This window comes from Gigantopelta aegis, chromosome 3 (assembly GCF_016097555.1).
Source record: "Gigantopelta aegis isolate Gae_Host chromosome 3, Gae_host_genome, whole genome shotgun sequence".
In the NCBI taxonomy this organism is placed as follows: domain Eukaryota; kingdom Metazoa; phylum Mollusca; class Gastropoda; order Neomphalida; family Peltospiridae; genus Gigantopelta; species Gigantopelta aegis.
In genome coordinates, this window is record NC_054701.1 from 94,229,779 (window position 1) to 94,254,139 (window position 24,361).

The following is a 24,361-nucleotide window of genomic DNA, read 5'->3' on the forward strand; positions in this document are numbered from 1 at the left end:
AGATACAAAAGACTATAAAGCCAGTGAGTTACTCACGAGACAGTTCTTGACCCAGTCAGTGGTGCAGTGGTCCCCGAATGTGGAGGTGATAAAACTAACGTAAATGAGATACAAAAGACTATAAAGCCAGTGAGTTACTCACGAGACAGTTCTTGACCCAGTCGGTGGTGCAGAGGTCCCTGAACGCCGATGTGAAGGGTCCGAGGTAGGCGATGACGCCGGCGGAGATGAGTACGTCTCCCATCAGGTTGTCGTAAATTTTCTGCAGGTTGTTGGCGGCCACGGTCCAGCGCTCCTTCTCGCCCCCCAGCCCTCCGATGAGCTTCTCAGCGCGCACCAGCTTCTTGCCACACAGGTCGACCTGGAACTCAAGCTTCTCCTTCTTGTCGTTCATCTCCTGGAAGGTCTGCTTCAGGTCGGCCAGACGCTTCTCGACAGCCGCCAGCTCCGCGCGCTTCTTGTTCAGCTGGTCCATCGTCTCCTTCAGCTGACTCTCGGCCTCCGCCAGCTTCGCCTTCTTGGGCGCGACCACCTTGGCCACGCGGTCATAGATCTCCATCGCCAGGATCCACTTGCACAGGCCCTCGGCCGCAGAGGACGCGTTGGCTACCTTCACAGGGTCAAACTCGGGGGTGCCGATGAATTCCTTCCTTATTTTGGCCATGCAGTGTGGCTGGAAGTGAGAGGGGTAAACTTTAATTTAACAGTTTAATTGAAATAAATATGTTCAGGTTTTCTACCAGGAAATAATCCGAGGGTTACCAGTATTTTGGCCATGCAGTGGGGCTGAAAGGGGTAAACACGTTTAATAATTGAAATGAATCTATTCAAGATTTCTGCAAGAAAGTAATTTGAGGGTACATAAGCAAAACAAAACAGACAATAAGTGACCCTACTGGGTGATGTGGGTTAGAAATGTTTGAAATTGGACATTGCATGTCATGCACTTTAACAAATTTTAAAAAGCAATTCTATATAAATATTGCAAAAATATAACCATTAATTTACAAGATTTTGGGGTATAAAATTTTATCCTCCGTACCCTCTGGCAGAAACCCTGATCGATGTTTGAATTTAAAAACAAAATCAATAAATTAATAGCAATAGAATATTGATACTGATAACAAAAAGAATCAACAAATTTAATAAAAATAAATATGCTGATTTTTAACATGTAACAAATGAATGAATGAATGAATGAATGTTTAACGACACCCCAGCACGAAAAATACATCGACTATTGGGTGTCAAACTATGGTAATGCAAATAAATAAAGTGATGATCAACATCAATATAAAAATTCAAGGTTTAAACAAAAACAGTGTAAAGAACTGTGCAAAGATACAAATACAAATATCACAGAATTTTACGGACACCGAATTTTACTCTAAACTTCAATTTGTGCTGTATTGGCCATTCTCAAAGAGAATGTTACACCCCTGCACCACGGTGAGGTTACAGCACACGCAGGGGCATGTAACAAAGTTATGTTAAATTAACAGTCAGTAATACACAAGTGTATGTCATCTCTAACAGATATTAAAAACTAAATATTGTGGTATATTAAATTTTTCACGTGCCACAGTCTAACACTTACAGGTATGTTGTCTCTGTCATACTCTTTGAGCATGTTCAGGAAGTTCATGTCACCAAGAAGTTTCTTCGATGGACCCCAGTAGTCCAGAATCTGAAAAACACAAGACAAAAATAAGTTAGAGCACCAGAAGATTGTAGCTAATTGTCAGTCAGGATGTTAGAACCAGGCGCTTTTAACAAGGAAAGTGCCCTAGGTCAGAGGTCAGGCTAAGTTCAAAAGAAAAACCAGTACACAGTCAAATAACCAACTTAATATTCAGGCTGTTAGGGGCTTTAATTATTTCACATTCTTGTACAAATGTGTAGCACTGACTTCTCTCTTACCAACCAAAAACTGTCCAGGACAGCATTGTTTAACTGTAAATGCATATCAGCACAAATCAAGTTAAAATAAAATACAATGAAAAAAAAAAGATGTTTGGTCATGGTACACAAATTAATTTTTAGGCCTTAGTATAGACCTCAGTTTTGTACATTTTGTATCCTGGATCCAAGCAGTTTTAACCATGACCAAGTGTCTGTGTGGTTAACCAAGTGTCTAACACAGTTAACCAAGTGTCTGTCACAGTTAACCATGACCAAGTGTCTAACACAGTTAACCAAGTGTCTGTCACAGTTAACCAAGTGTCCATCAGTTAACCATGACCAAGTGTCTGTCACAGTTAACCAAGTGTCTGTCACAGTTAACCAAGTGTCTGTCACAGTTAACCAAGTGTCTGTCAGTTAACCATGACCAAGTGTTTAACACAGTTAACCAAGTGTCTGTCACAGTTAACCAAGTGTCTGTCACAGTTAACCAAGTGTCTGTCAGTTAACCATGACCAAGTGTTTAACACAGTTAACCAAGTGTCTGTCACAGTTAACCAAGTGTCTGTCACAGTTAACCATGACCAAGTGTCTAACACAGTTAACCAAGTGTCTGTCACAGTTAACCAAGTGTCTGTCACAGTTAACCAAGTGTCTGTCAGTTAACCATGACCAAGTGTTTAACACAGTTAACCAAGTGTCTGTCACAGTTAACCATGACCAAGTGTCTGTCACAGTTAACCAAGTGTCTGTCAGTTAACCATGACCAAGTGTCTAACATAGTTAACCAAGTGTCTGTCACAGTTAACCAAGTGTCTGTCACAGTTAACCATGACCAAGTGTCTGTCACAGTTAACCATGACCAAGTGTCTGTCACAGTTAACCAAGTGTCTGTCACAGTTAACCATGACCAAGTGTCTGTCAGTTATCCATGACCAAGTGTCTGTTACAGTTAACCAATGTCTGTCACAGTTAACCAAGTCTGTCACAGTTAACCATGACCAAGTGTCCGTCACAGTTAACCAAGTGTCTGTCACAGTTAACCATAACCAAGTGTCTGTCACAGTTAACCATGACCAAGTGTCTGTCACAGTTAACCAAGTGTCTGTCAGTTAACCATGACCAAGTGTCTGTCACAGTTGACCAAGCGTCTGTCACAGTTAACCATGACCAAGTGTCTGTCACAGTTAACCAAGTGTCTGTCACAGTTAACCATGACCAAGTGTCTGTCACAGTTAACCAAGTGTCTGTCAGTTAACCATGACCAAGTGTCTGTCACAGTTATCCATGACCAAGTGTCTGTCACAGTTAACCAAGTGTCTGTCACAGTTAACCAAGTGTCTGTCACAGTTAACCATGACTAAGTGTCTGTCAGTTAACCATGAACAAGTCACAGTTAACCATGCTAGTGAAAGTGTTTTAATACGTTTTCTATATTTCAACATGATCAACTGTTTAACCATGACCAAGTGTCTGTCACAGTTAACCAAGTGTCTGTCACAGTTGACCATGACCATGTGTCTGTCACAGTTAACCATGACCAAGTGTTTGTCACAGTTAACCAAGTGTCTGTCACAGTTAACCATGACCAAGTGTCTGTCACAGTTGACCAAGTGTCTGTCACAGTTAACCATGACCAAGTGTCTGTCACAGTTGACCAAGTGTCTGTCACAGTTAACCATGACCAAGTGTCTGTCACAGTTAACCAAGTGTCTGTCAGAGTTAACCATGACCAAGTGTCTGTCACAGTTAACCAAGTGTCTGTCAGTTAACCATGACCAAGTGTCTGTCACAGTTATCCATGACCAAGTGTCTGTCACAGTTAACCAAGTGTCTGTCACAGTTAACCAAGTGTCTGTCACAGTTAACCATGACCAAGTGTCTGTCAGTTAACCATGAACAAGTCACAGTTAACCATGCTAGTGAAAGTGTTTTAATACGTTTTCTATATTTCAACATGATCAACTGTTTAACCATGACCAAGTGTCTGTCACAGTTAACCAAGTGTCTGTCACAGTTAACCATGACCGAGTGTCTGTCACAGTTATCCATGACCAAGTGTCTGTCACAGTTAACCAAGTGTCTGTCACAGTTAACCAAGTGTCTGTCACAGTTAACCATGACCAAGTGTCTGTCACAGTTAACCAAGTGTCTGTCACAGTTAACCATGATCAAGTGTCTGTCACAGTTAACCATGACTAAGTGTCTGTCAGTTAACCATGAACAAGTCACAGTTAACCATGCTAGTGAAAGTGTTTTAATACGTTTTCTATATTTCAACATGATCAACTGTTTAACATGATGACAACGTTTACCTTCTGTCCTGGTTTCTCTGGGTCGTTTATCCTGTCAGGCTTGATGTCCTTCATGATGCAGACGGCAGCCATCACGACCTTCACCCCTATTGGTGGATTCTTCATGGATTTCACTATGGTGATGTCAGCTGGCTGTAAAATTGAAACATAAACATATCTGTAGGTCTCGGTAACAGTCAACTGGTAGAAACAATTAACACATTTAGCTTCCTACATTTAATTGTGACTCAAGATCTTATACCGACTGTTACATTGGCCAGGACTCACAAAGCTGTACAGATACAACTCTATAGCGACTAAATTTAACACACAAAAGATACATCAAAAGACTTATTTTCACCACCTGCAATATTTCTTTTCTAAATGAGAGTAATACACTATTTTGAATTTCTCTCTTATTTTTTAAATTTAAGATTTACATACATGTAAAAGGAGTGATTCAAGGCTACATGATTTGAAAACAAAAAATTGGAGAAAACTTGGAGTGTTTTCACTTTTATAGATACATCACCTGTCCTCAAAACTAGTGCATATTCCCTATGGTTAGTAGACTGGTCCGAACATCCCAACAGTAAATGGGATAGCCTAAAATTCTCCTACTGCGCACCCCCCTTCCTGTTCCGGTCACGTGACTGTAACTTCCTTCTTTTTCCTTCGCATCTTATGGTTCGGACATCCTGGGTTTTGCTCCATCGTAATCTGAGCAATCTATCCTTTTTACTTGGTTTATTTGAGACTTTGATGTCTGTAACACATTTCTAAATGTTGTCTACTAACCGTAGGGAATATGCACTAGTTTTGAGGACAGGTGATGTTGAAAAGAAAAAATTGCTTTCTTTCAAGATTTTTAAAAAAATGTTTATGTTAAAACCTTGACTTTGGATACGACCACTTGTGGTTGTTAGCCTTCAGTTTTACGCTACCTGAATGGTGGACACACAAACATGGCTATCTGAAACGCAGATAAACTTTGAGGGTGTTGAGAACAGCGATGATCACCTGAAGGGAGGGTGAAGCCTCAGTGAGGTCTGAAAGCCAAACTATCCTAGAATGTGTCAAAGGATGCCTAAAGGGTGGATAAGGTTTTGGCAGGATCTACCTCACACTTGGTGGACACATAAATCGGTCTACCTGAAAGCCACACTAACCTTCAATGTATCGAGGGTGGCGAGGACAGCCTTGAGGGCAGGTAAGGCTTTGGCGGGATCTGCCTCACACTATAGGACTTTGGAGGATACACAAACAGGTCTATCTGCAAGCCACACTAAACTCGAGTGTATTTAGGGTGGTGAGGGCAGGTAACCAGACTAACCTTGAGGGTGGCAAGGGCAGCCTCGAGGGTGGGTAACCAGACTAACCTTGAGTGTATCGAGGGCGGCGAGGGCAGCCTCGAGGGCGGGTAGAGCCTCAGCGAGGTCGGCCTCACACTCGTCCTTGAGGGCCTGGGCCTCGGCGGCCTGCTCGTTGGCGGCGGCCTCGTCCACCTTGACACGCTTACTGGTGGCCTCCACCTCGATGGTCTCCTTGTCAATCACAATCAGCATCTTGTTGTTCTCCTCCTGACTCTTCACCAGCTCCGGCTGCAGGTCCTCCAGCTCCTTCTGCATCGACGCCACCTGCAAACAACACATTTAAAACAGTTATCACAGCTCAAACAACAACATCATGGCTACCTGCAAACAACACATTTAAAACAGTCATCACAGTAACACAACATCATGGCTACCTGCAAACAACACATTTAAAACAGTCATCACAGCTAACACAATGACAAACACAACACATTTAAAACAGTCATCACAGCTAACACAACACAACACATTTAAAACAGTCATCACAGCTAACAACACAACACATTTAAAACAGTCATCACAGCTAACACAACAACACATTTAAAACAGTTATCACAGCTAACACAACTAACACAACACATTTAAAACTGTCATCACAGCTAACACAACAACAAACACAACACATTTAAAACAGTCATCACAGCTAACACAACAACTAACACAACACATTTAAAACAGGTATCACAGCTAACACAACAACAAACACAACACATTTAAAACAGGTATCACAGCTAACACAACAACTAACACAACACATTTAAAACAGTTATCACAGCTAACACAACAACTAACACAACACATTTAAAACAGTCATCACAGCTAACACAACAACAAACACAACACATTTAAAACAGTCATCACAGCTAACACAACAACTAACACAACACATTTAAAACAGGTATCACAGCTAACACAACAACTAACACAACACATTTAAAACAGTCATCACAGCTAACACAACAACAAACACAACACATTTAAAACAGTTATCACAGCTAACACAACAACTAACACAACACATTTAAAACAGTCATCACAGCTAACACAACAACAAACACAACACATTTAAAACAGTCATCACAGCTAACACAACAACAAACACAACACATTTAAAACAGTCATCACAGCTAACACAACAACAAACACAACACATTTAAAACAGTCATCACAGCTAACACAACAACAAACACAACACATTTAAAACAGTCATCACAGCTAACACAACAACAAACACAACACATTTAAAACAGTCATCACAGCTAACACAACAACAAACACAACACATTTAAAACAGTTATCACAGCTAACACAACAACTAACACAACACATTTAAAACAGTCATCACAGCTCAAACAATGACAAACACAACATGTAGCGTGGTCATCACAGCTCAAACAATAACAAACACAACACATAGCTGGGCCATCACAGCTCAAACAATAACAAACACAACACATAGCTGGGCCATCACAGCTAAAACAATAACAAACACAACACATAGCTGGGCCATCACAGCTAAAACAATAACAATGTGCTGCATCAAGTGCACCTACAAACAAAACATGTAAAGCCATTTCAATATGCACATTTTTCTTGTCTGTTTTCTGTAAATCAAGTAATGTGTCTGCCATGTCTGTTTCCATACTAGCCGTCATATCACGCATGATTTCTGTATGTCAATTTGGAATCACATTTTTTTTTTTTTTTATAGATTACACAAGCGTGGAATCCCACAAGAAATGACATCATATGTAAGAAAACACCATTATCAATATGGGCAAGAAGTCAGAACTGTCTGATGTTCTTAACAAGTCCTTTTGAAATTAATTCCCGTCATTATGCCTTCACAGATGGCTATACACAAACGGATATGGGAAATGATCAGTGTTGACATGGATTCGTGGATTCACACAACATGTAAAAGGAAAATAAACATATGGAAATGTTACTCTATGTAATTATCACAGCTGAAACAATAACAATATTCAGGGAAAAGACATCTCACTTTGTCACCTGTCATAATTTAGTAACATGAACAGCACTTTGATGTATCACAGATAATCATTAAAACTCCATTAAATGTCAACAAAATTGTTAATTTCATCTTTAAACTTAATGTATCTGATCAGCGATAAGAATGCACTGATGGAGGGTGGTAAAGCGATGGCATGATGCTTGGTCGGTCTAGGATCAATCCCTATTGTTGAGCCCACTGGACCATTTCTCATTCCAACCGGTGCACCATGACTGGTGTATCAAAGGCCAAGGTATGTACTTTCCTAAAAGATCCCTTGCTACTAATGGAAAAATGTAGCAGGTTTTCTCTTCAGGACTATACATCATCCAACAGCCAATGATTAATAAATCAATGGGCTTTAGTGGTGTTGTTAAACAAAACAAACTTTAACTTTTCATACACTGAAAGCAGTACTACATTCCTATGCAAAATACTCATTTGGTTTAACTCTGTTAAGATGACTGCAGCAGTGAGGTTTGAACGTACCTGTGACGCGGCGAACGCCAGTTTCTCCAACCCGACGACATATCTCTTCTTCGCCTTCATCGTTTCATCCTGTTTCTTATTGAGCATTGTCTTGAAGGAGTTGATCAACTCGAGGTACGATGTGGGCGTCACATAGTTATACCGACCCAACTCGTTCAGGAATCTGAGAAAAACAAGACACGAATATGCACTCATAAAACATTTAATGGTAAATCAACTCCATAATAAAACAGGTCACTTTGATGTACACAGTCTGTATCTACTTTACGATATGCTTTGTGCCCTGAATAATTGATAGCAAGTGTTATTCATACTTTTGCTTTCACCACAGCATTGCAAAAAGTTTGACAAAATACTCAAGCTAAATACTCTAAATCCATCTCACTCCCACCAACTAAAGAATGATCGCTTGTTTTTGCCAATTTTACGAAATGTAGAGTATTTCGTTGGAAATGATAAAAAAGTGGCCAATTTTGGCAAGATGAGCCCTGCTGTTAATTACTGTAAACATCTGCATGATGCTATTAAACACGTCTTAGATCTAGCTCTGGCTTTACCTTTCGGACAGCAGTCGAACACTCTCATGGAAGTATTTACACAGGAACACTGAGTCTTCTTTCTCTTTGTCGCTGATATCAGTATCCTCGAGAAACTTGTGGGCCACTCTCTCCAGCGCATCTTCTGGCCACGGCTAAACAAACAACCGGTAGTGTTAGACAATGTACATCTGGCTCACAGAAATAAATACACAAACTCCTTTCAGTTATAAAGAAGTAATTATTTTCTTTTAAAATATTAGCAATGCTGGGATAGCATCTTTTGCATTATACAGTGAAACCCCTCCACTATTAAGAGGGATCTGGATTAGAGAGGTTAAGTGATGTATTGGTTTTTAAAAAGAGACTCTGTAAGATGTCTAGTTTTGAGAGAATTCCAGTTTACAGAGAGTCTGGTCTTGAGAGGTTGCACTATATGTTAGATCATCACCACTAAACAGATGTCCATTCAATATATTCATCCATTAAATACTGGATTTTTAGGGCAATCATAAAGCACCATCTGTACCCACCTCAGGATTCACGATGCCTGTATTGTTAACTTGAGCACATGCAATGAAGTTAAAACATGAAAATCCAACAAACAAGCCATAGCTACTGTTTGGACGCGAGAATTCTTAAATCTAGGGTGTGCTATAATTAATAATTTTAACAAATTTACTACAATATTTGATTACAAACCACCGTACCTGGAACCAGTCTATGGTACAGCAGTTGATTAACGATGGATACTGTCGCAGGCGGTTCCTGAAGGCATCGCCGATGGGACTGAAGGCGATGATGATGTGGAGGTTTGTCTTCACTCTGTTTACAAAGAATGCAAACAGGGCGAGTGGACTGAAATCTGCATTCTTGTCCCCAGCCTGCGCAAATGGTCGCACAATCTACAAAATAAATAAAGCACTGATTTGTAAACGTTTATATTCTACTACATGTATGTCACACAATCTACAAAACGAGTAAAGCATCGGTTTGTAAACATCTGTATTCTACTATCAATACAGTCAGTACATTGTTAACCATAAACACTCAATAATCGAATTGAAGGTGTAGAAGAATTAAGTTTAAACAGACTGTTATTATTTCTTAAACATACTTTGTTTATTATTACTGAAAATAGCTATAAATATGTAAATGAAATATATTACTGTTGACTATTTTCTTACAAGCACACCTCAATGCAAACAAGTTGTAATTATGAGTTTACAACTAGGAAATATCAATTTTTTTAGCACACCCAAACGCAGTACAAGTACCAGGGTGGAAACTGCAGAAACGGTAAAAGAGATTATTTCTGACTACACCAACATACTTTTTAACACAGATGAGAAGAAATGATGACAAAATTATACAATTACCCCGAAAATGTGTGCCTTTTCATCAGCAGGAAACAGATTACAACATCATACTTAATTACAGCTAGATGAGAAGAAACGTTGACAAAACAATACAATTTCCGCCTTTTCATCAACGGGAAACAGATTACAACATCATACTTTGTTGCAGCTAGATGGGAAGAAACGTTGACAAAACAATACAATTACCTCTAAGATTTCCGCCTTTTCATCAGCGGGAAACAGATTGGGAACTTCTCCTGTGTTCAGCAAGTTGTCAATGTCTTCCAGGAATGATTCCTCTTTAATCTGGGTATCCGTTATCAAAAACACAGTTGTCTTACCCTGGGCACCAGAACTTTTCAGAAGTTCCTATAAATAAAAACACATTTAACTTCTATTTCACGTTTATCTTCACATTTATCTTCTATAAAACACATTTAACTTCTATTTCATGTCAACACACAAATCACCACAATACTGCAAAATGTCTTTAAAGTTGATCTGCAACTTTTTACCGTTATTTCTGCATATACAAATGAATTATATTTTGTAATTTTTCTACCAGAAAATGTGGTAATCTTATAATTTTAAGTCTTGGGTCATGAAAGTTATTAAATTTATGCTGTGTGCCTAAAATGAAAAGTAAAAAGTATTTCTCATAGCTGGATATTTAACTGTGCTATATAATTACACAACGGTATGGCACTATTACTACCAATAACATGAAATAAACAGCAGTAACAAAATTGTATTCCACACATCCAGTTTCATTATGTGCATGCTATACAAGACTCAGGAACTTACTTCACAATTGTATTATTTTGCAAGGGAATATAACACTGCCCAAACTCATGTGATAATCAAAAAAAGAAAAAAGTTACTGGATCTATATGGGCCAAATTTATGAAAGGTGATCAGCCCACATTTATTTAACATGCTTTCAAGTCTTAAATACAGGATGACTTGTGCACACGGCTATGTAACACCTGTGTTTATCTAAGTTCTTAAATGCACACATGCAGCTGTACATTCAGCCCTATACATCTAAGATTAATGAGTGACGACTATACCTTGATGTCCTCTCTCCACTCTGTCTTGCCATAGTTCTTGGAGATCTCGGGCTGGAAGATGGAGTAGCCTGCCATGGCGGTGGCCAGTCGGGTGAGAGACTGCCGACCACTGCCCCCGACACCCACCAGCAGGGCGTTTCCCCCGGGCGCGCGCAGGATCCGACAGATTCTAGACAGGTGCTCCAGAACGTATCTATAACACAAACACCAAGGATGAACTTCACAGTTTAAACAAAGTTCAAATGTCATCAAATTACTCCAACTTCACCAATACTGCCTAGAGCATCCATCTATGACTATAACATCTTTTACGACTAAGACATCTTGTATGACTAGATGACATCATTTAGGATTATGACACAATTTAGGACAATCACATCATGTATGAAAATGACATGACTATAACATCACATGACTATGACATCATGTATGACTATCATATGACATCATGTATAACTATGAAATCATGTATGACTATGACATCATTTAGGACTATGACATCATGTAACACTATGACATCATGTAAATCTCTAAATCCGAACAATAAAAGTTATAATCAAAGCTGCATCTCTACACAATGCAAAGTCAAAGGTATGTTTTGACAAAAACTGTGACTGTACAGGGTGTATGATTGCAAGCATTTATGAATCACTGAAAACAGTGATGATACCATGTGTTCATGAACAGGTGAGCATATTCTGCCGTGTATCTCTTTGTTCTTGTGTTTGTGTTGTACACTGCTCCACCACCTGGTAAAACTCGTCTAGAGATTTCACCTCCATGTACAGGTAATAAAAGATATCTCCATGGTTACCAACCTGAACACCACAAGGTTCATTCTGTTTTTGTGTGTGTTGTTGTATTCATCCAGGCACTGCTCCACCACCTGGTAAAACTCATCTAGAGATTTCACCTCCGTGTACACACGATCTTCCGGTTCAGCGTCCGGTTCCATATAGTCTCCAAACATCAAACTACGCAAGTCTTCTTCCTTACACTGTTATCATACAACAAACACAGAGGATTACAACCAGTCAATGATTTCCCCCTGATAATAGTTAAATGTATACTACTGAACACTCTACATCACACCAATTCAGTTACTAGCATTTTACATTATACATGTATACTCAGAGTCAGTCTACTTTTAAACATTTTGAACAAGAATTTTATATTTGACCCCCCCTCCCCACAAAATGTTGTGTTCTGAGTGTGTTTTAGGGTTAAATATAGCTTAGTTATACATGCATACAATGCACTGCAGCAAAGAGTTAACAATACTGTATTTGAATAACCTCCAAGGAAAGAATGTTTATGACTAATACAAGTACCAGATAATTAGATAATATCTGTCACACATTTTAAGTGACATTTAGTAACAAACTCATATTTATTCCAAATACCATCAAGCTGTCCTCAATAAGCCTCTGGATTTCACAGAAATGTTTATTTATTGTAGCATGTTGGTAGCAAAATCATGGAACCAAAAGTCCATTATTAATTATCATCTAATATAATCCACTATTACCAAAAAATATATTTCTGTGTTCTGATCACTATTAATGCACGGAACTGACAAAAGTAATTTCCATAAAATTTGAAATCCTGAGCTGCCTGAATGAACTTACCCAAGAAGGAAATGAACAAGACATGCAGTTTCATGTCTCAAATATATTTAAAATAACTTTAATAGCAGGCATGAAGTATTTGTGTCATAAATCCACAAGAGGAATGTTTATTTACGAGAAATATTAGTATGGTACTACTCAATTAATAAAGTGTAAAGTGTCCCTAGCTTGAAAGACTATTTGACAATCTACTGTATGATTAAGTCAGACCCATTACTGAATGATCGTTCTGTATTTTTTGTAGAATGCAAAATAAAACTGAAGAACAAAAAATAATTAAACTTGAATTTCCAAAACATTACTGGTACACAGAGAAACCTGTCTAAACCACACACTGAACAAACTGGAATCATGTCAAAACTGGCCAAGTTTTATTGTGCTGAATTTCCTCAAATCTAAAAGGCTATCCTTCTAAACACTACATCCTGTCTAAATCAAATAAATATTAGGTCCCCAGTGTGATCCGGTTTAAACAGGTTTCACTGTATATACTGAACTGCTAATGAAATTCTAAGATATGTAATATGAACGGTAGATCAGCTTTTTGTGAAAGCCCAGGTACATGTACTTATTATGGTTTTCTCTGGGTCTGTTTTTGTGAAAGCCCAGGTACATGTACTTATTATGGTTTTCTCTGGGTCTGTTTTTGTGAAAGCCCAGGTACATGTACTTATTATGGTTTTCTCTGGGTCTGTTTTTGTGAAAGGCCAGGTACATGTACTTATTATGGTTTTCTCTGGGTCTGTTTTTGTGAAAGGCCAGGTACATGTACTTATTATGGTTTTCTCTGGGTCTGTTTTTGTGAAAGCCCATGTACATGTACTTATTATGGTTTTCTCTGGGTCTGTTTTTGTGAAAGGCCAGGTACATGTACTTATTATGGTTTTCTCTTGGTCTGTTTTTGATTCACCTTTTACTGATGTCACATAAGCAATTAAACAGCTCCGACTGTGTCGTCAGTAACAAAATGGTGGCAATTAAACAATAAAAGTGACCGACACTCAACTTTACAAAACAAATTGTCATGTAAGACTGTTTCTTCTACAGTTCAGTATGTAACATAAATAAAACAAAATGAACAATAAAATCTGAACAGGACAAAACATTCATACACATGCTTTAAATAAGACACACTGACTCCAGCTTTATAATGGAAACAAGTCAAATTGACAAAGTGATACAAACATTCAAAATAAATAATGATTCCTTCAAGGTGCTGGCTTCTCCTGCAATGTAAAGTTGTAATTCTACCAAAAATTTACTTTCTTTTTTGAACAGTATTTAAAAAACAAATTTGTCATATCTTGTCATTGGCCATTGGGTGTAAAACATTTTGGTAATTCTGACCGGTAGTCTTCAGACAAAAGCCACTAAATTTAACCATTAGCAGTAACTAAAGGGTCTTTTATATGCATTTTCCAACAGACAGGACAGCACATACTGTGGTCTTTGAGATACAAGTGATGATGCACTGGTTGGGATGGGAAAAACATGTCTTGAGATGCTTATGTTCATGACCAGCTGCAGCGTTGTCAATTGTCACAAATCTTAATCATTCAAATGAATACATTTCTGAAAGATGCTTATAAACACTCAGTATCATCAAACATCAGACTGTGTTGTACGTAAGGTCACATCAATCCACTATCTTGAGCGTCTACAGATATTTTGGGCATAAAGAACACATGCATCCAACACAGAAAACAAATACAGTGAAAGTTCTCTAAACCGAACACCCTTGGGACCGAATAAAATGTTCGGTTTAGAGGGGTGTTCGGTTTACTGAGGTTTTAAGAAACAGCCTTGATAACCATTTTTTTATTTTTGCTATTAATATTACCAAGGTACAAACGTGTGTTAAATTACATTTATAAACCAACAATAACCAAATAAAAGTGGAAACTCTTTATGTAGATTGTTGAGCTTTTGTGAACAAATAACACAAATACATTTGGAACATGTAACACATTGAAACGTCAAGAAATGTTCTGAGTTATTAAACCTTCGTTTACTTCCATTTGCATTATTCTCGTACTGCAATTTATAGGTGTCCCTTTTCTAGATTATGTCAGATACAGTCGATTTCCCAATGCCAAATGAATCACTTAGTGACTGTAATGTTGGTTTGGGTAAACTTTCGTATTTGTTAATAATTTTAACTTTATCGTCCAGTGACAACTCTACACAACACCGTTTTGCTGGACGTTCGGACATGATGACAATCGATATGGAAATGAAATGCTATTGACGTACCTACGAAACATATCGGAAACAGAAGCCGACTTATTTGTCTAAATAAACAGTGGAACAGAGAAAATGAGAATGCAATGAATTAAATTTATGGTTGCTTTGTCGGGTCCTCGTGTAAAATAATCAGATATAACCAGCGATAAATTTGTTCGGAAGAGGTAATAATCTCATTCCCAATAAACACTGTGCACATGATTATTCCCGTTACAAACTTAAAGGTGTTAATTGAATGACAAGGCTTGACCGAAATCTAGGTAACAGAGACTAATTAGAGCATTGTTCGACAAACGCTCAAACACGTCCCGGACACGCTACACCGAGCATGTGCATACCATCTGGTATGGTTAGTAACACCGCGACTTTGACAACTAATTGGTATGGTCGAGACAGGCGACACTCCTTCAGAGTTTTTAATTGTTCGGTCTTCAGAGGTAAAATTTGTATTGAATAAACAAAACGGGACCCGGAAATTCGTTCGGTATTCAGAGTAGAGGGGTTTCCGGTTTTCAGGGGTTTAAAGCTGCGTAAAACGCGGGACAGTGAAAAAAGTTCGGTGTTGAGGGAATTCTGGTTTACTGAGGGTCCGGTTTAGAGAAGTATCACTGTACTCTAAGCATGAAGCTGTAATTTCAACCAGCAGTACTTACCATAGTTACAATGTCAGAACTCGAACTTAAGAATGGGCTTCTTACAGACATTTAAACAAAAATTGCCATAGGTAGAATGTTCGTTCACCTACGGCAATTCTGAAGCTGCCAATCGCAGTTCTAAACCAGTAACTTTGGCAACAAATAAACATAACTTAAAAAGGAAAAATGATCCTGTCAACCAATGACTATAATTTGTATTCAGCAGCAGAAAACTGTCATCAGTAAAGACCCGGAACTATAGCAATTCATATCACAGCTAGGGCAATTGCTGTCGGTGATGTCATTAAATTCGAGCCCTGCAGTGTTTTTGGAGGACCCTGTTCCATTAATTACATATTCAAACCAAATGTTTTCTCAGTGTGTCGCGCAGCACAGTGATTCCAGTGTAAACGAAAATCAAATTAATATCTCCAAAAACATTCTGATATAAATCAGCATAAAAATAGCCATGCATGAACTTGGCGAACTAACAGCATGCAAACAATGATCTAGTTACAGTTTTCATCGTCTGGAAATAAGATTGAAAGAAAAAAGTAGAAAAGAAAGGAAGAAGAAAATTATTTACAGAGATAATAAATTAGACAATTAAACACATGTAACGTATCAGCTGTATAATATCAACTTTCCTGCCCCCCCCCCCCCCCCCCCCAACTTTGGATAAAACTACATACATTGTATTACTCAGAGAAGGTGTCAAGTGGTCAGAAAGATAGTTACGTGCAAAATATCCATTACATTCACCTTATCTATATTTTCAATGTTTATATCCAATTAAGGTTTAAGCATGCTTTCCTGGGCACACACCTCAGTTATCTGGGCTGCCTGTCCAGGACAGAGCGTTAGTGGCTAGTGAGAGAGATGTCGGTGTAATAGTCCCCATTGAGTACATTAGAATGTATTCAACTTTCTACCAACACCATAGAGCAACCATAAATACAGATCAATACAATTTGATGGTAAGACTCAACACCAGGATGTATTCAACTGTCTACCTAAACCACAGAACAACCATAACTACATGTGAATACAATCCAATAGTAAGACTCAACACCAGGATGTATTCAGCTGTCTACCTAAACCACAGAACAACCATAACAACATGTGAATACAATCCAATAGTAAGACTAAACACCAGGATGTATTCAACTGTCTACCTAAACCACAGAACAACCATAACTACATGTGAATACAATCCAATAGTAAGACTAAACCACAGAACAACCATAAATACATGTGAATACAATCCAATAGTAAGACTCAACACCAGGAAGTATTCAACTGTCTACCTAAACCACAGAACAACCATAACTACATGTGAATACAATCCAATAGTAAGACTAAACCACAGAACAACCATAAATACATGTGAATACAATCCAATAGTAAGACTCAACACCAGGAAGTATTCAACTGTCTACCTAAACCACAGAACAACCATAACTACATGTGAATACAATCCAATAGTAAGACTCAACACCAGGATGTATTCAGCTGTCTACCTAAACCACAGAACAACCATAACAACATGTGAATACAATCCAATAGTAAGACTAAACACCAGGATGTATTCAACTGTCTACCTAAACCACAGAACAACCATAACTACATGTGAATACAATCCAATAGTAAGACTAAACCACAGAACAACCATAAATACATGTGAATACAATCCAATAGTAAGACTAAACACCAGGATGTATTCAACTGTCTACCTAAACCACAGAACAACCATAACTACATGTGAATACAATCCAATAGTAAGACTAAAGACTAGTTTGATCAAGTGGAAGAATATTCACCTTTCCGCCTTGACCACCAGAGGCTAGATGTTCAAAGACTCCATCAAAACTCTCCTTGAATTGTTCTCTCACCAATGTGGAAACCGTCCTGCAATCAAAACCATGTATACATGTAACCATCACTTCTGTGTGGGTATTGCTATCTATTTTAGATATAATAGGAACAATTATATCTATATATTATTCATTAAAACCCCCCACCTATTATAGAAATAATAGGAAACATTTTCAGCTGTAATCTACATAATTTTAAACACTAATAAGATTTTGTTTTTTAATTCTAAGAATTAAAAGAAATAATTTAAGACACAGGAATAGTAAATGAAGTTGTCAAACTTTTAAAACCAACATCAAATATGAATGCACAAATGGCATCACTGAAAGTATTATGATTTATATTATAAACCCATGAAGAAACTGTAACTATACCCTGGTGAAGTTTGACAAGACTTACTTGAAGAGCCAGGATCTGTCTGCATTGTCAATAAGTCTGTCGTAAAACACTCGCATCACCTCGTGTACCCAAAGTCTGAAAACAAACCAGACAATGTCATACATTACTTAACACAACACGTCTGCATCTTCAATAAGTCTGTCGTAAAACACTCTCATCACCTTGTGTACCAAGTCTGGAAACAAACCACACAAACATTTCTTTTTTCCATCACTTAGCACAACACAGACTGATTTTATGTCCTCTAAAACTTACAAAGTTGGCTGTGATAAAAATCTACATAACTAAAATGTTTTAGTAAACGGATAAATTATTTGAATTCCAATCAATACCCAAGTTTTAAGACTGAAACTAAACAGATTCTAAGATCAACCACATGCACGTTTTAAGACATGCACATTTTACAGACTGACCCTACATGTTCTAAGACTGACTCTACATGTTTTAAGACTGACTCTACATGTTTTAAGACTGACCCTACATGTTTTAAGACTGACTCTACATGTTCTAAGACTGACTCTACATGTTCTAAGACTGACTCTACATGTTTTAAGACTGACTCTACATGTTCTAAGACTGACCCTACGTGTTTTAAGACTGACCCTACATGTTTTAAGACTGACCCTACATGTTTTAAGACTGACTCTACATGTTCTAAGACTGACCCTACGTGTTTTAAGACTGACCCTACACGTTTTAAGACTGATTCTACATGTTCTAAGACTGACCCTACATGTTTTAAGACTGACCCTACATGTTTTAAGATTGACCCTACATGTTCTAAGACTGACCCTACATGTTTTAAGACTGACCCTACACACTGACCCTACATGTTTTAAGATTGACCCTACATGTTCTAAGACTGACTCTACATGTTTTAAGACTGACCCTACACACTGACCCTACATGTTTTAAGACTGACCCTACATGTTTTAAGATTGACCCTACATGTTCTAAGACTGACTCTACATGTTTTAAGACTGACCCTACATGTTCTAAGACTGGCCCTACATGTTCTAAGACTGACCCTACATGTTTTAAGACTGGCCCTACATGTTCTAAGACTGACCCTACATGTTTTAAGACTGACCCTACACACTGACCCTACATGTTTTAAGATTGACCCTACATGTTCTAAGACTGACCCTACTTGTTTTAAGACTGACCCTACACACTGACCCTACATGTTTTAAGATTGACCCTACATGTTCTAAGACTGACTCTACATGTTTTAAGACTGACCCTACATGTTTTAAGACTACCCTACATGTTTTAATACTGACCCTACATGTTTTAAGACTGGCCCTACATGTTCTAAGACTGACCCTACATGTTTTAAGACTGACCCTACACACTGACCCTACATGTTTTAAGACTGATCCTACATGTTTTAAGACTGGCCCTACATGTTTTAAGACTGGCCCTACATGTTTTAAGACTGACCCTACACACTGACCCTACATGTTTTAAGACTGACCCTACATGTTTTAAGACTGACCCTACATGTTTTAAGACTGACCCTACACACTGACCCTACATGTTTTAAGACTGACCCTACATGTTTTAAGACTGACCCTACACACTGACCCTACATGTTTTAAGACTGACCCTACATGTTCTAAGACTGACCCTACATGTTTTAAGACTGATCCTACATGTTTTAAGACTGGCCCTACATGTTCTAAGACTGACCCTACATGTTTTAAGACTGACCCTACATGTTCTAAGACTGACCCTACATGTTTTAAGACTGACCCTACACACTGACCCTACATGTTTTAAGATTGACCCTACATGTTCTAAGACTGACTCTACATGTTTTAAGACTGACCCTACACACTGACCCTACATGTTTTAAGACTGACCCTACATGTTTTAAGATTGACCCTACATGTTCTAAGACTGGCCCTACATGTTCTAAGACTGACCCTACATGTTCTAAGACTGGCCCTACATGTTCTAAGACTGACCCTACATGTTTTTAGACTGACCCTACATGTTTTAAGACTGGCCCTACATGTTCTAAGACTGACCCTACATGTTTTAAGACTGACCCTACACACTGACCCTACATGTTTTAAGATTGACCCTACATGTTCTAAGACTGACTCTACATGTTTTAAGACTGACCCTACATGTTTTAAGACTACCCTACATGTTTTAATACTGACCCTACATGTTTTAAGACTGGCCCTACATGTTCTAAGACTGACCCTACATGTTTTAAGACTGACCCTACACATTGACCCTACATGTTTTAAGACTGACCCTACATGTTTTAAGACTGACCCTACATGTTTTAAGACTGGCCCTACATGTTTTAAGACTGACCCTACATGTTTTAAGACTGACCCTACATGTTCTAAGACTGACCCTACATGTTTTAAGACTGACCCTACACACTGACCCTACATGTTTTAAGACTGACCCTACATGTTCTAAGACTGACCCTACATGTTCTAAGACTGACCCTACATGTTTTAAGACTGGCCCTACATGTTCTAAGACTGACCCTACATGTTCTAAGACTGACCCTACATGTTCTAAGACTGGCCCTACATGTTCTAAGACTGACCCTACATGTTCTAAGACTGACCCTACATGTTTTAAGACTGGCCCTACATGTTCTAAGACTGACCCTACATGTTTTAAGACTGACCCTACACACTGACCCTACATGTTTTAAGACTGACCCTACATGTTTTAAGACTGGCCCTACATGTTCTAACACTGACCCTACATGTTTTAAGACTGGCCCTACATGTTCTAAGACTGACCCTACATGTTTTAAGACTGACCCTACACACTGACCCTACATGTTTTAAGACTGACCCTACATGTTCTAAGACTGACCCTACATGTTTTAAGACTGGCCCTACATGTTCTAAGACTGACCCTACATGTTTTAAGACTGACCCTACACACTGACCCTACATGTTTTAAGACTGGCCCTACATGTTCTAAGACTGACCCTACATGTTTTAAGACTGACTCTACACATTTAAGACTGGTCCTACATGTTTTAAGACTGACCCTACATGTTTTAAGACTGGCCCTACATGTTCTAAGACTGACTCTACATGTTTTAAGACTGGCCCTACATGTTCTAAGACTGACTCTACATGTTTTAAGACTGACCCTACATGTTTTAAGACTGACCCTACATGTTTTAAGACTGGCCCTACATGTTCTAAGACTGACTCTACATGTTTTAAGACTGGCCCTACATGTTCTAAGACTGACTCTACATGTTTTAAGACTGACCCTACATGTTTTAAGACTGACCCTACATGTTTTAAGACTGGCCCTACATGTTCTAAGACTGACTCTACATGTTTTAAGACTGGCCCTACATGTTCTAAGACTGACTCTACATGTTTTAAGACTGACCCTACATGTTTTAAGACTGGCCCTACATGTTCTAAGACTGACCCTACATGTTTTAAGACTGACCCTACACGTTTTAAGGAAGAGAACAAACCTGATGAAGACTTTCTTGCTTTCCACCTGCTCTTTCTTGATGAGACAGATGCCGAGGATGACGCGTGAGAAGTCTCTTAGGTTGAACACGTAGTGGGACTTGGCCGGGGTGGGCAGAAGGTTCGAGATGGCCTGCTTGTACATGTCCAGTGTGCTCTGGACGATTGAACTGCCCATCGCAAAGTAATCAGAGGAAAATTCCTGGCCCTACATAACATAACAACACCAGAAAAACTCTAACTGTCCATCGCAAAGTAATCAGAGGAAAATCCCTGACCCTACATAACATAACAACACCAGAAAAACTCTAACTGTCCATCACAAAGTAATCAGAGGAAAATTCCTGGCCCTACATACCATAACAACACAAGAAAAAAAATACAGTAGTACATGAACCATTAAAGATAATACATTATATTTCTGAAATACGTTGATATGAGCGTGACACGGTATTTAAAACTAATCTTCTTCAATATTTATTTCTCCATTACTTAGTCTGAAATACGTTGACATGAGTGTGTAGAAATATTTAAACTAATCTGAAATATGTCGACATGAGTGTGTAAAAGTATTTTAACAAATTTTTTCCAATAATGATTTCTCTGTTGCTTACTCTGAGATATGTCAACATGAGTGTTACTTACTCTGAGATACGTCGACACGAGTGTTACTTACTCTGAGGTATGTCGACACGAGTGTTACTTACTCTGAGATACGTCGACACGAGTGTTACTTACTCTGAGATACTCGACATGATTGTTACTTACTCTGAGATATGTCGACATGAATGTTACTTACTGTGAGATACGTCGACATTAGTGTTACTTACTCTGAGATACGTCGACACGAGTGTTACTTACTCTGAGATACTCGACAGGAGTGTTACTTACTCTGAGATACGTCGACATGAGTGTTACTTACTCTGAGATACGTCGACATGAGTGTTACTTACCCTGAGATACGTCGACATGAGTGTTACTTACTCTGAGATATGTTGATATGAGTGTGGAGAAGATCTTGATCATGGTGTCGTCGTTGAAGGGGTTCATGCCAACGATGATGAAGTGGCGCAGGAAGCGTGGCGTTACATGGTTCCGTCCCCCACCGGGCGGCCCCATGGCAGTCAAGAACTGGACGTCCTGCAGGACAATCTTTGATGTGTCCTTCAAATCGTACCTGACGAGACAAACCACACAATGAGGCTTAATCACAAAACAAAAACTCGATGGTCAACACACAAAGAGCTTCAAATCGTACCTGACGTGAGAAACACAGAGTGAGACTTAGTAACACAACACAAACACGATGGTCTACACACAGAGAGATATTACTACATACCAGATGCCGTGGTCAATACACCGTACTACATACCAGATGCCGTGGTCAATACACCGTACTACATACCAGATGCCGTGGTCAATACACCGTACTACATACCAGATGCCGTGGTCAATACACCGTACTACATACCAGATGCCGTGGTCAATACACCGTACTACATACCAGATGCCGTGGTCAATACACCGTACTACATACCAGATGCCGTGGTCAATACACCGTACTACATACCAGATGCCGTGGTCAATACACCGTACTACATACCAGATGCCGTGGTCAATACACCGTACTACATACCAGATGCCGTGGTCAATACACCGTACTACATACCAGATGCCGTGGTCAATACACCGTACTACATACCAGATGCCGTGGTGAATACACCGTACTACATACCAGATGCCGTGGTGAATACACCGTACTACATACCAGATGCCGTGGTCAATACACCGTACTACATACCAGATGCCGTGGTCAATACACTGTCTGAGCAGTTCGACCGGGGGCTGTGCTCCGTACACCTCTTTGGCCGGCATGTTGAGATCGTCCACGAAGATGACGGCTTTCTTTCCCATCTGCGGGCCATACACGCCCTTCCGCCTCTTGTCCAGCTTTGACATGATGATATTCTGGGTCATGTTGGCGCTCGTCTGGGCAGAGAAGTTGACAAACGTCGGAAGATATCGTTCTTTAGACAGTCCATTCATCAGCTTGTCCTGAACATAAACACTCTTTCCTGTTCCGGTTGGGCCAACAAACAGCAGTGGTCTGAAGAAAACACATAACATTATTCCGATAATGAACTACCTAGTACATGACAACAGAGGGAATATAAGCTGAACAATAACCAGTATGTTACTGCCAAATGAATGTTTCCTTTTCATTTCTATTCAGTGCAAAGGTAACCATGATCTCTATAGTAAAACAAAATCCTAAAAGAGTACACTTTTAGCAATGGATGTAGAAAAAGGAATATTTATTTAATGAATGACTTATTGATGTGTTTCATAGTGATTTTTACATTTGGGAAAGACAGAGAGAGAGAGAGAGAGAGAGAGAGAGAGAGAGAGAGAGAGAGAGAGAGAGAGAGAGAGAGAGAGAGAGAGAGAGAGAGAGAGAGAGGGAGAGAGAGAGAGAGGGAGAGAGAGAGAGAGAGAGAGAGAGAGAGAGAGAGAGAGAGAGAGAGAGAGAGAGAGAGAGAGAGAGAGACAGACAGAGAGAGAGACAGAGAGACAGACAGAGACTGAGATAGGAAGTCTGTGCAGCAGTCACAAAGGCTACTTCTACATAAAAACAGCAAGAGATTTCATATATACATCTTCCCTAAAGCAGTGTGGTACAAAGATGATTACTGGTGTGACTAGTTCACCTACATCCCAGCCACCCCCAAACATCCACCCCCAATGGAGGAGACAGTACTGCCAGGAAATACATGTGGATGTGATGAATCACCTAGTGTGTTCTATACACAGGTCCATGAGGTACGTGTATCTTGCTGTGTCCATGGTGGGCACCAACATCTCACGGATCTTTGCACCCTTGATGTCCAGTCCGCGGACCATTTCATTCCAGTGACGCCACGAACCTCGCGCTTTTTGCTACAAACACAAAACAGTTCAAAACAAATGTAACACTGGTAGGAGCCTTCTGATTGAGTAAACGAGCTGGACTATTCTCTGTAGACCCATCCTCTTTATATATCAGAATAGGGCTAGAGTGAACTTAG

General features: G+C 39.1%; 1 protein-coding gene across 5 annotated transcripts in view; it reads right to left on the reverse strand.

Moving 5' to 3' along the window:
- The window catches only part of LOC121369379 (dynein heavy chain 12, axonemal-like), a 121,842-nt gene that overhangs the window by 45,339 nt on the left and 52,142 nt on the right, over window positions 1-24,361 (reverse strand). For 4 of the 5 annotated variants that reach the window (XM_041494438.1, XM_041494439.1, XM_041494443.1 and 1 more), the window contains exons 33-49: window positions 24,088-24,233; window positions 23,098-23,403; window positions 22,281-22,473; window positions 21,299-21,504; window positions 17,818-17,892; window positions 17,364-17,451; window positions 16,061-16,072; window positions 11,855-12,033; window positions 11,037-11,229; window positions 10,174-10,335; window positions 9,319-9,513; window positions 8,630-8,763; window positions 8,073-8,235; window positions 5,576-5,833; window positions 4,218-4,349; window positions 1,598-1,687; window positions 143-673 (exon numbers count right to left, since the gene is read on the reverse strand). In XM_041494438.1, the coding sequence (XP_041350372.1) occupies window positions 143-673; window positions 1,598-1,687; window positions 4,218-4,349; window positions 5,576-5,833; window positions 8,073-8,235; window positions 8,630-8,763; window positions 9,319-9,513; window positions 10,174-10,335; window positions 11,037-11,229; window positions 11,855-12,033; window positions 16,061-16,072; window positions 17,364-17,451; window positions 17,818-17,892; window positions 21,299-21,504; window positions 22,281-22,473; window positions 23,098-23,403; window positions 24,088-24,233 (3,063 nt within the window). The remainder of the gene's footprint in view (window positions 1-142; window positions 674-1,597; window positions 1,688-4,217; window positions 4,350-5,575; window positions 5,834-8,072; window positions 8,236-8,629; window positions 8,764-9,318; window positions 9,514-10,173; window positions 10,336-11,036; window positions 11,230-11,854; window positions 12,034-16,060; window positions 16,073-17,363; window positions 17,452-17,817; window positions 17,893-21,298; window positions 21,505-22,280; window positions 22,474-23,097; window positions 23,404-24,087; window positions 24,234-24,361) is intronic. The other variant, XM_041494440.1, reaches the window with a different exon arrangement.